Source organism: Xenopus laevis, chromosome 5L (genome assembly GCF_017654675.1).
Source record: "Xenopus laevis strain J_2021 chromosome 5L, Xenopus_laevis_v10.1, whole genome shotgun sequence".
In the NCBI taxonomy this organism is placed as follows: domain Eukaryota; kingdom Metazoa; phylum Chordata; class Amphibia; order Anura; family Pipidae; genus Xenopus; species Xenopus laevis.
Genome location: NC_054379.1, coordinates 149,744,144 through 149,761,472, shown reverse-complemented (window position 1 = coordinate 149,761,472; position 17,329 = coordinate 149,744,144). Strand labels below are relative to the sequence as shown.

Here is a 17,329-nt window from a genome sequence, read left to right as displayed (position 1 = left end):
CAGCCCAGACCACACTGAGCATGTGCACAGTCTTGGTCTTGCAAAGATGTTTAACAAAGTTACAAGATGGTGACCCCCTGTGGCCAACTTCGAAAGCATAAATCATTTGTTTTATTAGGCCTCTGGTGCAGTAAATTTGTGTTAAAGGAAAACTATACCCCCAAAATGAATACTTAAGCAACAGATAGTTCATATTATATTAAGTGGCATATTAAAGAATCTTACCAAACTGGAATATATATTTAAGTAAATATTGCCCTTTTACATCTCTTGCCTTGAGCCACCATTTTGTGATGGTCTGTGTGCTGCCTCAGAGATCACCTGACCAGAAATACTGCAACTCTAACTGTAACAGGAAGAAGTGTGGAAGCAAAAGACACAACTCTGTCTTTTAATTGGCTCATGTGACCTAACATGTATAGTTTGTTGGTATATTTGTGAGTACAGTGAATCCTATGATCCCAGGGGGCGGCCCTTATTTTTTAAAATGGCAATTTTGTATTTATGATTACCCAATGGCATATACTACTAGAAAAGTATATTATTATGAAAATGGTTTATTTACATGAAGCAGAATTTTACATATGAGCTGTTTTATGCAATATCTTTCTATAGAGACCTACATTGTTTGGGGGGTATAGTTTTCCTTTAATGTTTATTATACAAACTACAGCATTTTTAACCTTATTCTATTTTAGACTTTATTCCCCTTTTAAAGGGGTGGATCACAATAAGTTAACGTTTAGCATGTTATAGAATGGCCAATTCTAAGCAAATTTTCATTTGGGCTTTATTATTTATCTTTTATAATTTTTTAATTATTTGCCTTTTTTCTGACTTTTTCCAGCTTTCAAGCGGGGGTCACTGACCCCATCTAAAAAACAAATGCTCTGTAAGGCTACACATGTATTGTTATTGCTACTTTTTATTACTCATCTTTCTATTGAGTCCTTCTACGATTCATATGCCAGTCTGTTATTCAGATCAATGATTGGCTGCTAGGTTAAATTGGACCCTAGCAACCAGAAATTGCAAACTTGAGAGCTACTGAATAGAAAGCTGAATAACTCAAAAACCCCAAATAATAAAAAATTAAAGCCAATTGCAAATTGTCTCAGAATATCACTCTCTACATCATACTGAAAGTTCATTTAAAGGCAAACAACCCCTTTTATCACTTCCTGGTTTGTATCCCTTGTCCTGGTGTAGCAGAAAACTCTCCTGGGGCTCGTATATCTCTCTTTCTTTCATCTTTGTATTGTACTAGGGAAGAGTCCATTATGTCTGTAAGTGGGTTCCTAGCTGGGCAGCAATTCACTTCCAAGCTTCTTCTTTTGGTTCCCCCCCGTGAGAAAATAATCCATATGGACCAGAGTCTTCCCCAGCTCGGTGTTCATCCGACTCCCGATAGCCTGGTTCGTGGTGTTGGGTACTCGGTCAGAAAAAACAGGCACTTCTTTAGGCAACTCTTCTACTTCTTTTTTATTTCCCTGTGAAAAGAGGAGGCAGGAAGGTGTAAGTGTAACATTTTGTTTTTCTTACACAACTCTGTACACAAACACAGCACAAGTAGTCTAAAGGGGCCAATGTAATAAAAGGTACAAAAGAAACAAGTTGTGAGACTCCCGACCCGCATTTGTCCTGCTTGAACCCGACCCGCTGCAGGACTCGAGCAGGTAGGATTTACTGGTCAGCTGTTTCAAAACAAACATCTGAATTGTTGCTAGAGGTTACTAGACCAGGGCAAACATTGCACCTTTAATTACATCGCCCAGTGAGTCATACAAGAACATGTCATAAATGATGCAAAGTTTGTCCTTGTGTTCTAATCCCTAACAACCAATCAGATGTTTATTTTACACAGTTAACCAGTGCATGCTGCCTGCTAATTGGCTGCTAGACCTGTAACAAGCATTGTATCTTTTGTTATGTGACTGTATGCATATAGTGATATATAAATACTACTGTATATTTTAACATTATTAGTACAGGCTGGGGGGGGCAGAATAAAGATAAAGTGGCACATGTTAGGGGCCATAGAAGGAAAGAAGTCCCTGGCCTTTACAATCTACACAATACATTTCAGGCTGCATTTGTATTTCACTTTCTTGCAGGAGGCTCATCGTCACATACCTCCCAAGATTTTGGAAATAAAAAGAGGGACAAAAAAGTTGACCATGCCTATTTCAATGGCCACGTCTTCTAATTACCATGTTCATTTTACAGTTTTGCTAATGAAGGTGAATTGCCGTTTAAGCCGTGAGTCTAACTTTTGCCAAGAGACCTGTTATATAAATTGTTACAATTATTTATTTGCTTATCTCAAAATGGTTACAAAGCTATCGTATCTTCTTCTGTGGCTGTTCTGGGCTCTCTGCCAAAAGCCAATTAAGTTAGAAATTTTGTTTCTTTTTCTGGCTGTTCAGTGGAGAGAAAAATGGGACTTTCCAGTACAAACGAGGGACTGCGGGTAGAGCTGTCAAAAGAGGGACTGTCCCTCTAAAAACGGAACAGTTGGGAGGTACGTTATCATCATGTATTTCCAAAGTGCCAGTGAGTTACCCAGCTGTTTAAATTAAAGCAAAACAGACAGTATAATCGATGGAAGGCGCAAATTGTGATTTCCCCCCCAGTGATACTAGTCTCTTCCTACTGAGGACTGGTGTTCGTCTATAACTCTGTTCCAGAGTAGTTTTCGCCACATTTGTGTTCCGTATCTCAGGCAACATTATGGTGGTGTGACACTCACAGCTTGTTGCATTTTTTCAAAAAGAGGTGCACTGATCTGGGATAGGAAGCAACCAACTAGAACCACTGGGGGTGTCTAACAACTTGATGCTACCTGTTGTTCTCCTTCAACTACAAACAGAAGAAGTGCAATAGACAAACAAAGCCAACCATCAATGGAGTAACTATATGTGACTGGGCCCCACAGCAAATGTAATGTTAGGGCCCCCAACATATCTAGAGGTTATCCTGTTTTACCAGTATATATTGAAGTTGCTTATAATTTATGGTCTCGTGGGGCCCCCTACACCTCCTGGGCCCCCCTGCAGGCGCATGGTCTGCTTCCTCTGTAGTTATGGCCCTACCAATCATACAAGACATTAAAATCCAGAGAAGTCGCTGCAACATAGTATGTTTGAAAGGAATTTCTCCCCAGTGATGCCACCAACTGACAAAAAGGGAGTCTAGGCAACTTGCTAGATAGTTATATCTGGAAACAGGAAAAAAGATGACTGAGCATGTACCCTGGGTAGCAGGTTAGCAAACTGGCCCCCTCAGTGATTTTTACTGTTGTAAGCTAAAAGGGCCAGCTGGTTCCAATATATGAACAGTAGCAGTAAGTGTGTGTTTGGGAAGGGCATGTCTTACCAATGAATCATACTCTTTCAGAAATCCCCAATTCTCATGCCTGCAAGAAACAAGAAAATCCAAATGAGTGGCTGTTTAATATCAGTGAATATTGATGCTGTTATATTATATAGGAATTACAGCACCCGGGGCAGGGTGAACCACAGCACTCGTAATAATTAGGGATGCACCAAATTCATTATTTTGCATTCGGCTGAATCCTGTTTGAAAGATTCGGCTGAATCCGACTTCTAATTTTGCATAGACAAATCAGTGAGAGGGAGGAGAAAAGAGAGTGCAAGCGGTTAAAAACATTTTTCTTCCTTGTTTTCTTCTGAAAAGTCATATTTATTTAGGGATTTGGTTTGGCCAGGCACAAGGATTTGGCAAATATGAATCCTGCCGGAAGAGGCTAAATCCTGGCTGAATACCAAACCAAATCCTGGCCGAATACTGGACCGAATACTGGATTTGGTGCAAGCCTAGTAATAATGTATGAATCCACCTATCACTGCTTCCCATAAAAAGCATAAGGAACACTCTGCACACACTGGCAGTGACCGGGGAGAGAGGGGGGAAGTCTTCCTTTGGTGTCTGAGTGGTGGCTGCCTCTCTGTGCCATTGGCATAGGATTTCCCATGCTTTGAATTGGGGGCAGGTGATTTCGGTGTTTCAGTGCTTTGTTCTGCACCAGATCTGCACGTACTGTATAGTCCTGCAGTTTGCTGTATATCCACAACGTAACAGAAAAGTAAACAACGGAAACCCTGATTCTTAGAATCTGTCCACAATTATAAATGAGCTCTGTTATAAAACATGAGAGGACTACGTTCTTTCGCTGCTTCTACAGGAGCATGAGGACATACAGTGTCTCATACACTACAACATGGGACCATACGTTTAAATAATAAATAATGCTGTATGGCACAGCCTCTGGCCCTGGTGATACTTACAGGTCCGGCTTTTGTTTTGGCAGACTGTCAGGCAGTTGGGTGCAGGGACATAAACAGTGTTGTGCCAGTGGCAATGGCGTAATTATAAAGGAAACAGACCCCACGGTCCGGGGGAAGAATGCAGGGGAAAAAGGGGCCCAGACAGTGGGGTCTGCTTCCTCTATAGCAGGGATCCCCAACCTTTAGAACTCGTGAGCAACATTCAGAAGTAAAAGGAGTTGGGGAGCAACACAAGCATGAAAAATATTCCTGGGGTGCGAAATAGGGGCTTTGATTGGCCATTTAGTAGCCCCTATGTGGATGTGGATTGTCAACATACATTGAGGCTCTGTTTGGCAGTACAACTGTTTTTAATGCAACTAAAACTTCCCTCCAAGCCTGGAATTCAAAAATAAGCACCTGCTTTGAGGCAACTGGGAGCAACATCCAAGGGGTTGGAGAGCAACATGTTGCTCGCGAGCTACTGGTTGGGGATCACTGCTCTATAGCATTCGAATACCCCCTTCCCACCACTCTTTTTCTTCTTCTACTAAATGCACGTGCACCTGTGCTAGCTTGTGCGGGGGAGGGCGGTTGCAAACGGGTGGGTTACGGGTGAGAGCGGCTGTGTGTGCCAGGCCCTCTGAAAGTTTTTCTGGCGGGGGGGCCCAGCACTCGCTTCTTACACCCCTGGCCAGTGGGTTACAGTGAATAGGGCTGCACATTTCCCTTGGGATTCTGCTCAGCAGAGCAATGTTGCTATGCACATTGTGTGTGCCTCTATCATACAATGTCTGGCCCATGGGCTGCTTATTTATATATCCACATGAGCAGCTCATTTTACCAGTGGTTCCCAAACTTGTGGGGTTTTCTCCACTGGGGGCGGTGAGAGCTGTTTGATGGGTCCAGTCTGAAGTCCAGTTAGGGTAAGAGCACACCTGGAGATTCGGGGAGATTTAGTTGCCTGGCGACTAATCGCCTCTTCTTTGGGGCAACTAATCTCCCCAAACCGCTTCCCCCTTGTCTTCCGTCTGCTTCAATGAAAAATCACCTGCGGCAATGCACACGCGGCACTCCTCGTGGGGAAACTTCGGGCGACTTTGGAAATCAAAGCGACGTGTGGACATTGCCGCAGGCATTTTTTCATTGAAGCAGGCGGAAGACACGGGGAAGCAGTTCGGGGAGATTAGTTGCCCCAAAAAAGAGGCGATTAGTCGCCGGGTGAGTAAATCTCCCTGAATCTCCAGGTGTGCCCTTACCCTGAGGGTGAAATCAGAGATAATGTATATTTGTCCTTGTAGATAGCCCTGGAAGCCTACACTGAATAGCAAATAGACTGATATAGAAAGACCTAAGCATTTTCTTGGAACTATAACTGAATGGTTGATACAGTCATGTTTTATTTACCTGTATAAAGTAAAGGAGGCCCTGACTAAACAGCTGGACCTTTAGTCTTATAGCTAATGGTCTGTTCCAGTGCTCTGCTAAGAAGGAAAGGCCATGCAGCGATTGCTGACAGAGTTCATGTAGGACACACGGCTAGAGACTCACCAGCGTTTCCCACCTCTTCTCTCAGCTTCCACAAATTCCCGCCAAACTTGGTCGTGCCTCACGGTATCCTCCCAGCAGCGCTTCTCCTTCTCCTTGGCACTCGGCTGAGGGTTGGGCTGGGCCCCTGGAACAGACTTGTTAAAGGAGACAGAGGAGGTTGAAGCAAGTTGCTTTGCCGTCCCTCTGTCTGGCAGTCTGTACCCTGCTGAGGTGCTCCTCTGTATAGCATCATGCCGGCTGTCCATCTCCACTCCTTGTAGCCACTGGGGCAGTTACACTTTAAAAAAGTATATTTTGCCCCTCAGTACATCAGGAGAAAGATGTTTTATTCTCTGCACATTTCCTCAGATTTCACCCAGATACTGACTCTGTGCAAAGCTTTGGCTGAGTTCTGACTTCTAGTCTTGTGTTGCTGGAGGTGCAGTAAGTAGAAGAGACGGAGGCACACACATATCCCCAGTCTGTTTACTATCTCCCTTGGAAACCAGATCTAGGGCTGAGCTCATGAATATTCCTCTGTACAATGAGCCCAGGCAGCAGCCGGCACTGCTAAGGAATTTGCCCAAGGAACCCATCTGTCCAAGACTTCTGCTGCCACAGGTATGGCAGGTATGGCAGCTTTGTATACTGAACATTTATAGCAAAATAAAGAAAAAAAAAGGTAAATTACAGGTTTTCTACACATCTTCAGAAATCACTGCCCGCCCAGGGAGGCACGGGGGATTGTGGGAGCAGGTGGCAAGATGGCGGCATGGCACTCTACAGTGAATTGACCAGAAAAGTGGCAAAATTAAAGAAGAGGAGTGCAGTGGTTGGAGGCTAGTCTCACTGGGAGGTGCCTATTAGCGAGCGATTTTAGGACGAGGAAAAGCAATTATTTTATTATTGTAAAACATTTTGATTTGGAAGGATAGCAGACTTTGTATGGGTGCTAAAAGCTGATTCCTAGGCCTTTCAGTCATATATATGATCTTTAAAATGATATGATAAAACGATGACAGCTTTTAATGTATTTAACTGTGGATGGACAAATCATCCTGATCAATGATGCTAAAATAATAATAGGATCGGTCAGCTGACATCAGCATTCATGTTTGGCAAGCTTGACGGTTACTAAAAACCTGCCACGGATCAGTGGCGGAACTACTGGGGTGCAGGGGGTGCAAGGGGCGGATAGCGGATGGAGTCTGGGCGTGGAGGGGGCAGAGGACGGGAAGTGGGTGGAAGGAGGACGACTGGAGTGTGTTGGGCCCCTCTAGCTACACCACTGCCCTCGGGGCCTGCAGTAAAAAGAGAAAAAAAAACACTTTTGGAGGGGGCACAGCTGCATCTCCTGCACCCAGACCCGCAGGGGGTAGTTATGTTACTGCCAATGATGCTGGAAAGTTTTATTCACTAAAATGCCCGCCAAGGATGGTTGGTAGCAGGCTGCCATATATATTTCTGGATGGATGAGGGATCAGCGAACCTTTACCAACCACCAGTCCACCACCCATCCCGACCCACCATGTCAGCATGATACATAACTTGTGATGTCAGAGATTGCCCCATAGTGCTTAAAGTATGTAGTCAGGGTGGAACCTATTGTAAGTAGGCTGTGTTACCTGGGGCAGGAATATGGGAAAGTTCAGCCCAGTGCCATATGACAAAGTGAACCAGTTGTGACCCCCGAGGGCAGTGCTTCCCAAACTGTCGGGTTGTCCCTCCCCCCTAGGGAACCTAGATTTGAGGAGAATGCTTATTTGCTGCCTTAGATACTCCTGGAAGCGCAACTTGGAGGCCAACCAGACAAATTTGGGGTGAATGATTATTTTATGTTTGTCAGTATTCTTGGAAGGAGGACTTAATGGCTGGTTCAGCAATGTTTTTATATATTTGCATCCTTGTTAGAAGATAAGAGAGTCCTGGCCCAATGAGGGGTCCTCAAAGCTGGGCTTCAACCAAATAAGTTTGTCAACCACAACCTTAATGTGGCCATACACGGACCACTTAAAGCTGTCTTCTGGACCAAGTCAGCAGCTTATTGGCTATAGGGTGGCCACCTGGCCGGTATTTTACCAGCCTGGCTAGTGAAAATGTTGCTTGATGCCAATGTTATTTATAGGGAAAACCCATAAAAATATAGGAAGGCCAGTATTTTTTTCCAGAAAAGGTGGCAACCCTACACATGACCAATATGACCAATATCTGGCTGAAAATCTCTGAAGTGTGAAGGGACAGGGAACAGGAGAGTATGGAGAACCCAAGGTTAGCCAGAGGCAGGAACAGGGGACATAAGAAATGCTTAGGAACATGCCATGGAAAGGGGAGGAGGAAGTCCAACAGGATCTAGAGCAAGGCCACTCAACCAATAACTGTTAACATGCAACCCTGTTGGAAATTGAGCTGTTTAATTAGCAAGGTGTTGGCCAGCGGAGCCGGGCACATTGAGTGCAACCGTGCATTTAATCACAGGCTCAGTTACACCTACAGACACCCGATATGTAATGGAAATCAATGAACTAATTGCTAATAAGGAGGATGACTACAGGGAATGAATCAGCATGAGAGACAAAGGAGCCTTGTGAATGCGGAACAGACTGAATACCAAATACTTCAAAGCAAAAAAAAAAACCAATATGCAATCATGCAATCTGTATATGTGTAGCCCATCATTTTGGGTTTCATGATCTATGCCTTTGACATTTTTGTATCCAAGGAAAGCCTGAGTTCTAGAAGAGGTGGCCCTGGTTTGCATTAAGGCCCCCATTGCCAGGAGCATTGCTGATTAATTTTCAGTTCATCAGGTTGGACATCCCTCATTTATATAATTTCCCCTTCAAACTGGAGGCTGTGCCTTCCTGCATCACCCCAGGTCTTTCTTCCAACCCCCTACAATATTACTGATCAAATTCCATGCAATTCTATACATTATTTGACTGCTGTTCCTGCAACATTATCTCTTGTCACTAGGTGGCACTATTCATTCTATTTTTCATAGTCCATGTCTTACATGCACAAGGATCCGCCAACTGAAGGGTACAGAATTAAATGCAAACTAAAAACAAGGGATGTTCTGTATGCAGATAATAGATTAAACAATGGGTGTTACACTTTGCCATTTCAAGCACTTAATGGTTGCACAGAAAACAGTTAGTTATAATTTGGGCTGTATTGTGAGCTTTATATATACATACCAACGACAGATGGGGGTTTATTGCAGGGAAGAATCTGACTGTGTCTCTTTTTAACATTTAACCACTCATCTCCCACAAATTGTAAAATCGTCATGATAGCTGCCAAGGACCCAGCTGCCGGCACCATAAACTTTATATATCCAGATAATAAAATGCAGACTGTCCACATTTGAATAATGCAGCCACCGCTCAAAGGGTTAAGTTGGCAGTGTGTTAATTCCTGGCCTAACAAGCTGGCAGTTTGGAACGCGGACTAGCACAACAGTATGCTGAGTTGTCTGCAGCAGGTCAAAATGTTGGTTTGTGAGGGAACACTAATAAACTATGACTTTTCCCCATACCTGTCCCTGTTTCATTCCTTAATTGAGGATATTGGCTTTAATTAATGTTTAAATGATTTATTAGTAAAGTTACGAAAAACCCCCAGGTCCCGAGCTTTCTGAATAACAGGTCCTATAGCATTGCTAGTTAAGATACTTACCTGCAGTTGTTTCCATCTGCCCCCCAGTAAAATCTGGAGCAGTAACTACATTCAGCATTAAAGGGGCTGTTCACTTTAAAATTAATAGTGTGATGATAGAGTGGTATTCTGATAAATTTACAATTGTTTGTAATTTTTTACCATTTCTGGTTTTTGAGTTATTTAGCTTTTTATTCAGCAGCTCTCCATTTAGCAATTTCAGTAATCTGGTTGCTAGGCTCCAAGTTATCCTAGCAACCAGGCATTGATTTGAATAAGAGACTTGAATATGAAAGGGAGAGGCCTAAATGAAAAGATGCATAATAAAAAGTAGCAATCACAATAAATGTGTAGCCTTACAGAGCATTTGTTTTTTCAATGGAGTCAGTGACCCCCATTTGTAAGCTGGGAAGAGGTGAATAATTCAAAAACTATAAAAAAATAAATTGTAAAGTTGCTTAGAATTAGCCATTCAATAACATACTAAAAGTTAATTTAAAGGTGAACCACCCCTTTAACCAATTAGGGTGAAATTTGTTCTTCTAAATACTCTGGAAGTTTAGCACAGAGTAGAGTCCTGCAGCGGGTCAGGTACCCGCCGGTTACCCACAAAAATCTGCGGTACCTTGCGGGTAGAGGGGAGAAGTTCTGGGTGCGGGTAAAGACTCGGGTCAGCGGGTTTGCGGGTCGCGGGTCGGGCCGCGGGTCTTCTCAGTAGCGATATTTACTCCTTTTTTCTGGTCACGGCTACTTCCGATGATGTCACTTCCTGGTTTATAATGACAGCACTTCCTTATTCTTGATGGTCAGCGGGTCCAGGTTGCGGATAAGGTACTTGCGGGTAGGGTCCGGAAGCGGTTCCAAGCAGATAAGAATGCGGGTTGTGGGTTAGGGTTGCGGATTGCAGGCTGCGGGTACGGGTCCCAAAAAATGGACCTGCGCAGGACTCTAGCACAGAGGTCAGATAGACTTGGGTTATGGGATAGCAATTCATTTCCTTTCTATATATTGCTGGAACTATGGCTAAATGACTGATGCAAAAGTTTGATCATGTATCTGTTATCTTGATGCTATGAGCTAAGGGGGAGCCCCATTGCCCTATAGGCACAATTATGGAAATGAAGAGCTGTAAAGACCTGGAGAAGATTTAAGTAGATTGTGTAACTTCTCCCTTTTCAGCGTGAGAAGATTTCATCAATATCTTTTATACTGTTCCAGAAATAATTCCCCGAGGCAGGTTTAACTTGAATTGACATTTCCCTTTAGAGAACGGGTGGCTCACGGCATAACACGGCTCATCTTTGGCAGAGAGAAAATGAATGGAAAACATATTCCCTTTTCGATCATAAAGGCCCCATATTGTTTTTTTTTTTGCTGGGGAAATTGATGTATGATTAGGCACACATTATAGAGGAATAATTCAAGCAAAAGGTCTTATATTAAACAAGGAAAGGTGTCTGAGTCACGTTGCTTCCACACAGGAACCATAAAACTCCATGTGTGTTGACATTTCATAAATGGACGTTGGAAATGTCCCCATTCAGCACTGTAATTATAGCAGTGTCCTTTCCATTCAGTTAACATCGCAACTGCCAGCATGAGCATGTGCTCAATAAGTAGGAATGCTACGGTGGAAGCTGGGGCCTTTCATTTACAGTCAGAGAGGCTACAGTTAAATAATTGTACATATTTGTACATAATTGCTGTCACTGTGGTGACTGATAAGGGACGACGTTTGTTCTTCATACAGCCGTCATACATCAATGCCAATTCTTGCAGTGCCATCCTGCTGCCATCTAGTGGAACATACAGTAGGGTTGCCACCTGTCTGGTCTTGATCCGGACAGCCTGGTTTTATGAAGGGCTGTCCTGGTCAAAACTGCCTGCCCGGTTTTCCAACTTAGGAAAACCGGGCAGGATTCCCTGAGATTGATGTGGCGATCAGCTAATCGCCGATCGCCACGTCATAGCCCCACCCCCTACATCACATCCCGCCCTCGCTACACCACGTCCCGCTCCATTACATCACAGCCCCGCCTCCCTCTATGTTAAGGTCCCGCCTCCCTGCCGGGAAGAAAGGTAACAACCCTAACATACAGTCAAGGTTAGAGGGTCTCCCTAGGGTTTGAATAGTTGGATAACCTATAAAAGGGGCGGTTTACCTTTGAGTTAGTTAAAAAGTTGCTAATTCTAAGCAACTTTTTAATTGGTCTTCATTATTTTTTTTTTTTATAGTTTTTGAATTATTTTCCTTCTTTTTCTGATTCTTTCCAGCTTTCAAATGCTCTTTAAATAAGAAAGGAAAGGCATTTTCTACTTGGGGGTGCCAAAAGTTAGGCACCCCCAAGTGATTCTATTTACTTACCTGAAACCCCAAGGTTCTTCTAGCGAGCTCAGCGGAGCAATACTCTTCCTGCGTCTTTCTTCACGTGGGTGCGCATGCGCAGTAGAGCGAAAAGCTGAACTTTAAAGGGATACTGTCATGGGAAAAATGTTTTTTTTTCAAAACACATAACTTAATAGTGCTGGTCCAGCAGACTTCTACACTGAAATCAGTTTATAAAAAGAGCAAACAGATTTTTTTATATTTGAGTTTGAAATCTGACATGGGGCTAGACATATTGTCAGTTTCCTAGCTTCCTCCAGTCATGTGACTTGTGCTCTAATAAACTTCAGTCACGCTTTACTGCAGTACTGCAAGTTCGAGAGAAATCACCCCCCTCCCTCCCCCCCAGCAGCCTAGAAACAGAACAATGGGAAGGTAAGCAGCTCCATAACACAAGATAACAGCTGCCTGGTAGATATAAGAACAGCCCTCAGTTAGTAAAATCCAGGTCCCACTGAGACACAATCAGTTACATTGAGTAGGAGAAACAACATCCTGCCAGAAAGCAGTTCCATCCTAAAGTGCTGGCTCTTTCTGAAAGCACATGACCAGGCAAAATGACCTGAGATGCACCTACACCAATATTACAACTAAAAAAATTTGCTGGTTCTGGAATGAAATGTTATATTGTAGAGTGAATTATTTGCAGTGTAAACAGTGTAATTTAGAAATAAAAACAACATCGTAAAAATCATGATAGAATCCCTTTAACGAAAAGTCAGCTATTTCTGAGCATGTGTTTGCCCTGGGAAATTTGAAGAAAGGAAAAGATGGAAGAGGATCGCTCTGTGGTGCCTGTAGGGCCGGGCCAAGGGGTAGGCAGAGTAGGCATGTGCCTAGGGCACAAAGCTGGGGGGGCGCCAGGCACTTACCTGCTGTGTTGCCTACCCCATGTCTGGTCCCCTCTGTGCCCGACTCTCTGTGGTTTTTACTTCTTTTTGCACTTCACACATGCGTACGTTCGCACTAATTCACGCATGCACAGGAGCGCAAAATGAAGTAAAAACCACAGTCTTTCATGCGCATGCGAACGCCACCCTGCGCATGTGCACTCAAGCAAAGTCGGCGCCGCATCTGCTGGCTTGGGTGCCTGTGCGGCGTGGCCCTGGGTGCTCGCTGGTATAACCCCGAACCAGTGCAGTTTTCTGGAGCATCGGCCCAGGGTGTCAGTTAAGTAGATACAATCACTTGAGTGAGCCTAACTTTCGGCAGCCCCAAGTAAAAACACCTTTCTTTCTCTTTTAATACTACAAATGAATTCCTATTGCTACTTTTTCTTACTTGGGTTTCTATTCAGGTCCTCTACTAAGTCTCTTATTCAAACGAATGCATGGTGGCTAGGGGAATTTGGCAAACTGGAGAGCTGCTGAATAAAAAGCGAAATAACTAAAAAAAACGCAAATAATAAAAAAGGAAAAATTAAATTGCAAATTGTCTCAGAATGTCACTCTCTACATCATACAAAAAGTTAATTTAAAGGTGAACAACCCCCTTTAAGTTGTGATTTTATTTTTTTAAATAAATAGCTACTGTATATTTCTTGGTATGACTTTGTATTTTTCTTGACTGAATATTGTATATTAGAATCTCATGTGACTAAAGCTGTGAATACTCCTGTAGGACATATATAAAGATAAATGAACACGGAGGGTGGCAGCTTGGATTTCCTTGATTTACATAATTTTTTTCCCCCTGGGAAAGATTGGGGTCCCATCCTGCTTGACCTGGGGCCACCATTTCTTTAAATTTGGCCCTGCGTGTTGTGTGCACCATTCATGATATGGCCCCTGATTGTATAATAATATAGTTTTGCAGATCCTATAGCCTGCATGAGCTCTGGCCAATATATATAATCAGGGTAAAATCACAGCTCAATTACAGCAAACATGACTTTTACCATTGTGATTGCTGGCAGAAAGGTAATTCTAACATACTCTTACACAAAAAGGCCTCTTGTTGTCTTGGCAACACTATATGTAAGAGGTTGAGGTCTAATTTCTCTCTGTTTACTGTGTGAATGAACCCCTGCCAAACTCAGTAATACAAGGGTTGTGGAAAAAGTTGTAAAATTAACTCTTTTGCTGCCGGAGCAACTTGTAGTGCTTCACATAGCGTATGTATCAAAAAGGGGTAAAGTCTAAAATAGAATAAGGCTACAAATGTTGTATTTTGTATACTAAACATGAACTTATTGCACCAGAAGCTTAATAAAACAAATGATTTATACTTTCAAAGTTGGCCACAGGGGGTCATAATTTTGTAACTTTGTTAAACATCTTTGCAAGACTAAGACTGTGCACATGCTCAGTGTGGTCTGGGCTGCTGATCGTCATAAATGATCAAAACAGCACAAGTCAAATAATATCTGCCAGAAGCCGATACAATAAGACTGATAAATAATCAGAATATACAGACTGCACTGGGTCCTGTGTTGTCATGTAATCTAATGTAGATTTTATAGTTTTTATATTGTTTAATACAAACTTTCTCCAACTCTGCAGAACCAGTGGCTGCAGCAAAATAATCCTCCAAATAGAATCCCAGTTTATCTGTTTAAATCTGGCTCCATGATCTTTGTCCCTGCAGCTGGAGATGGAAACAGTAAAGGGGATGTAAAGGCAAAAATAAAATCCAATACAAATCTCTACACAGTCGCCGACTGCTCTACAGGGAAACAAACAAAGCTGCTTGAGTTCTGCATGGCTGGGAAGTAAGGCTGGGGCTCCCCCTGCTGTTCATAAGTATGATTGTTTCCCTGCAGAGCAGTTAGGGACTGTCTGACAATTCCTATCCACAGCAGTCAGAGCAAGTAAGAGAATTTCACTGCATACAGTCAGATTTCTTATAAAAATGGTACACATTTTTTAATTAAAGTATATTGGAGATAGGTTTCTTTTTCATTAAAGAATTTAAAAATGGGATTTTTTTTTTGCCTTTCCATGCCCTTAAATGCTATGCTCTGAATCTATTTCCTGCAGTCATCCCACTGGCATGATTGGGGTTAATGCAATGCTCTCAATACAGTTTCTGCATTCATCTAGCTGGCATGTCTGGAGTTACTGCAGTCCTCTGAATTCAATTTCTGCAGTGATTTTGCTGGCAGGTCTAGGTTAAAGTGCTGTAAATCAATATTCTGAAGTGGCCTCAATGGCATGCCAGGGGTTAATGTTATGGTCTGAATTCATTTTCTGCAGTGATCTTGCTGGCACGTGTGAGGTTAAAGCTCAATGCTTTTAATCAATATTCTGCATTGATGTCACTGGCATGTCTGGTGTAATACATTACTCTGATTCCATTTTCTGCAGTAATTTTGCTTGCATGTTTGGGTTAATGCAGTGCTTTAAATCAATAGTCTGCAGTGACCTTAATGGCATGTATGGGCTTAAGCAGTGATCTCACTGGCATATCTGAGGTTAATGCTCTGAATCAGTTTTCTACAGGGATTTTGCTGACATATCTGGGTTAAAGCAATGCTTTAAACCAATATTCTGAGGTGATCACAATGGGATGTTTGGACTTAACGCAATGCTTTAGATCAATATTCTGCAGTGATCTAACTGGTCTTGTCTGGGGTTAATGCAACGCTCTGAATCCATTTACTGAAAGTCATCTCACTGGCATGTCGGGGGTTAATTCAATACTTTGAATCAATATTACATAATTATGGGCTAAAAGTATTGGTGCCACACTATGTTCTGCACATATTTGCCATACTTTGTTGTGCGAGCCCCACCTTTTGTATTGCTACAGTATATTCACATATAATGAAGTTTCCTTTAGTTGCCTTTCCAAGTGCTCTGCTTGCTGCCTGTGTTCTTCTATAACATTCCGGATTGTACCAAAGCAGCTTTCCTGTGGGTGAAGCTTGCAATTATGCCTCGCTGTCATCACTCAGCGCGTGTTCTGACTGTAATTTTAACGGTTTTGCTTGCGCTGGTTACCAGAGAAACAACCCAGAGCAAGAATAACGGGTTATTGTCCTCATCGATTTCTCTAGCAAACTCCTACAAACAGAATCTCATGTTATAATTATTTGCTTTTGCCACCGCCGTGCCTGTCCGACTCACGCTGAGTTATGTCAATAGGAGGTTTCAGTGGCCAAGTGGAGCGGCTCTTCTTATGACAAATATTTGTTTAACCCAACACTTGTCATTTGCTCTCACTGCTAATTGTTGTCAATGCACAAAGCACAGCTCCTGAGTGCAAACAGGACATTATTAATAGGGAAATGTATTTCCATCTTTCTTTCTTTCCACCCTTTCACCACCAGATGGAAACTGACTTGATGGCAGCCTAGTGTTTGCACTGACTAGATTGTGAGCCCCGTTGGGGCTTTAGGGGTTATTTATCAAGCTCCGAATTCATCTCAGTATTTCTGAGATGAAAATCCGAGCAACTCCGAATTACTGAATGGACCTTATTTATCATTCAAAACAATAGGTTCAGGCAAACTTCGGACCTTTGCCTTAATAGTTTTCGGACTTTTCCACAAAAAGCACAATTTTTTTGTGGTTTTCTGACTTTATGGTCCAAAATCCCCGAATCAACGGATATCGATACTGACAGCAGTTCAGACACTGGGACCTTCCCCATTGACTAATACAGGACCCCATGAGCTTTGAGATGCCGGGTCTTCGGATTCAGAGTTTTCATACCGTCAGAAAATAATAAATCCCGAAAAATTCAGTTTTTTTTAAAGGTCCGAAAAATCAGAATTTTTCAGATTTCGGGTATTCGGAGCTTAATAAATAACCCTCTTAGTGTAAATCAGTTACTAACCACATTGGGTTAAAAAAAACTGGGGATGGGGTCGCTGGTGGGGTTGGCGGGGGCGGCGGGGATCAGCAGCAAGTTTGGATGCACCGCGTCCAATTAGGGTGCACCGGCGCCCCTTGTTTTTGTGCGCTGGGCTCGACGACCCAGTGCAGGAGTGTCTGCGGGCCGGCAGTTGGGGACCCCTGGTTTAAATAGTAACAACCAGGAGTTAAGCAAATGCTGCTTTCAATAGCAATTATTTTCCAAATAACTTTGAAATCACTGAACATATTTAATAAATATATATTGAAAAGCTGCTTAGAATTATATTTTCTTTTCTTAGAATTGGGGCATACAGCTATAAGCTACTTTATATATATATATAGGCTCTCTCCTTAAATGCTCGCTCTCCCAACCCCCGCCTAATGATGTCTTTGTAAGAGATCATGCTAAATAAAGAGAAAAGCAGGTATGGTCTGTCTCCCCCCAAAGGTAACACTTTATTTTTTCACTTAGGATAGGACTGACGCAGTGACACTGCCTGGACAGGGCGAGTCAGCTTATGCATGCTTTGTACAAACTTTGTAACTAAAAGTGTCTTTTTTAAAGAAAGTTACAGTTCAGTTGTGCAAGAATATTTTTTCAGAGGGTTATATATTGAGAGTGCTGGGGCTACCTTGTTTAGTATATATATTTATATATTAACCATTGGTGA

At 42.6% G+C, this 17,329-nt stretch overlaps 1 protein-coding gene across 1 annotated transcript; it reads right to left on the bottom strand.

The window, feature by feature from the left end:
- Positions 1-848: 848 nt before the first annotated feature.
- On the bottom strand, positions 849-6,351 carry c2orf50.L (chromosome 2 open reading frame 50 L homeolog). The gene is made up of 3 exons (XM_018264012.2): positions 5,838-6,351; positions 3,376-3,415; positions 849-1,490 (listed from the first exon to the last, which is right to left on the bottom strand). The coding sequence occupies exons 1-3, from the start codon at positions 6,080-6,082 to the stop codon at positions 1,299-1,301; spliced, it is 477 nt and encodes a 158-aa protein (XP_018119501.1). The 5' UTR covers positions 6,083-6,351; the 3' UTR covers positions 849-1,298.
- Between the last annotated feature and the right edge of the window lie 10,978 nt (positions 6,352-17,329).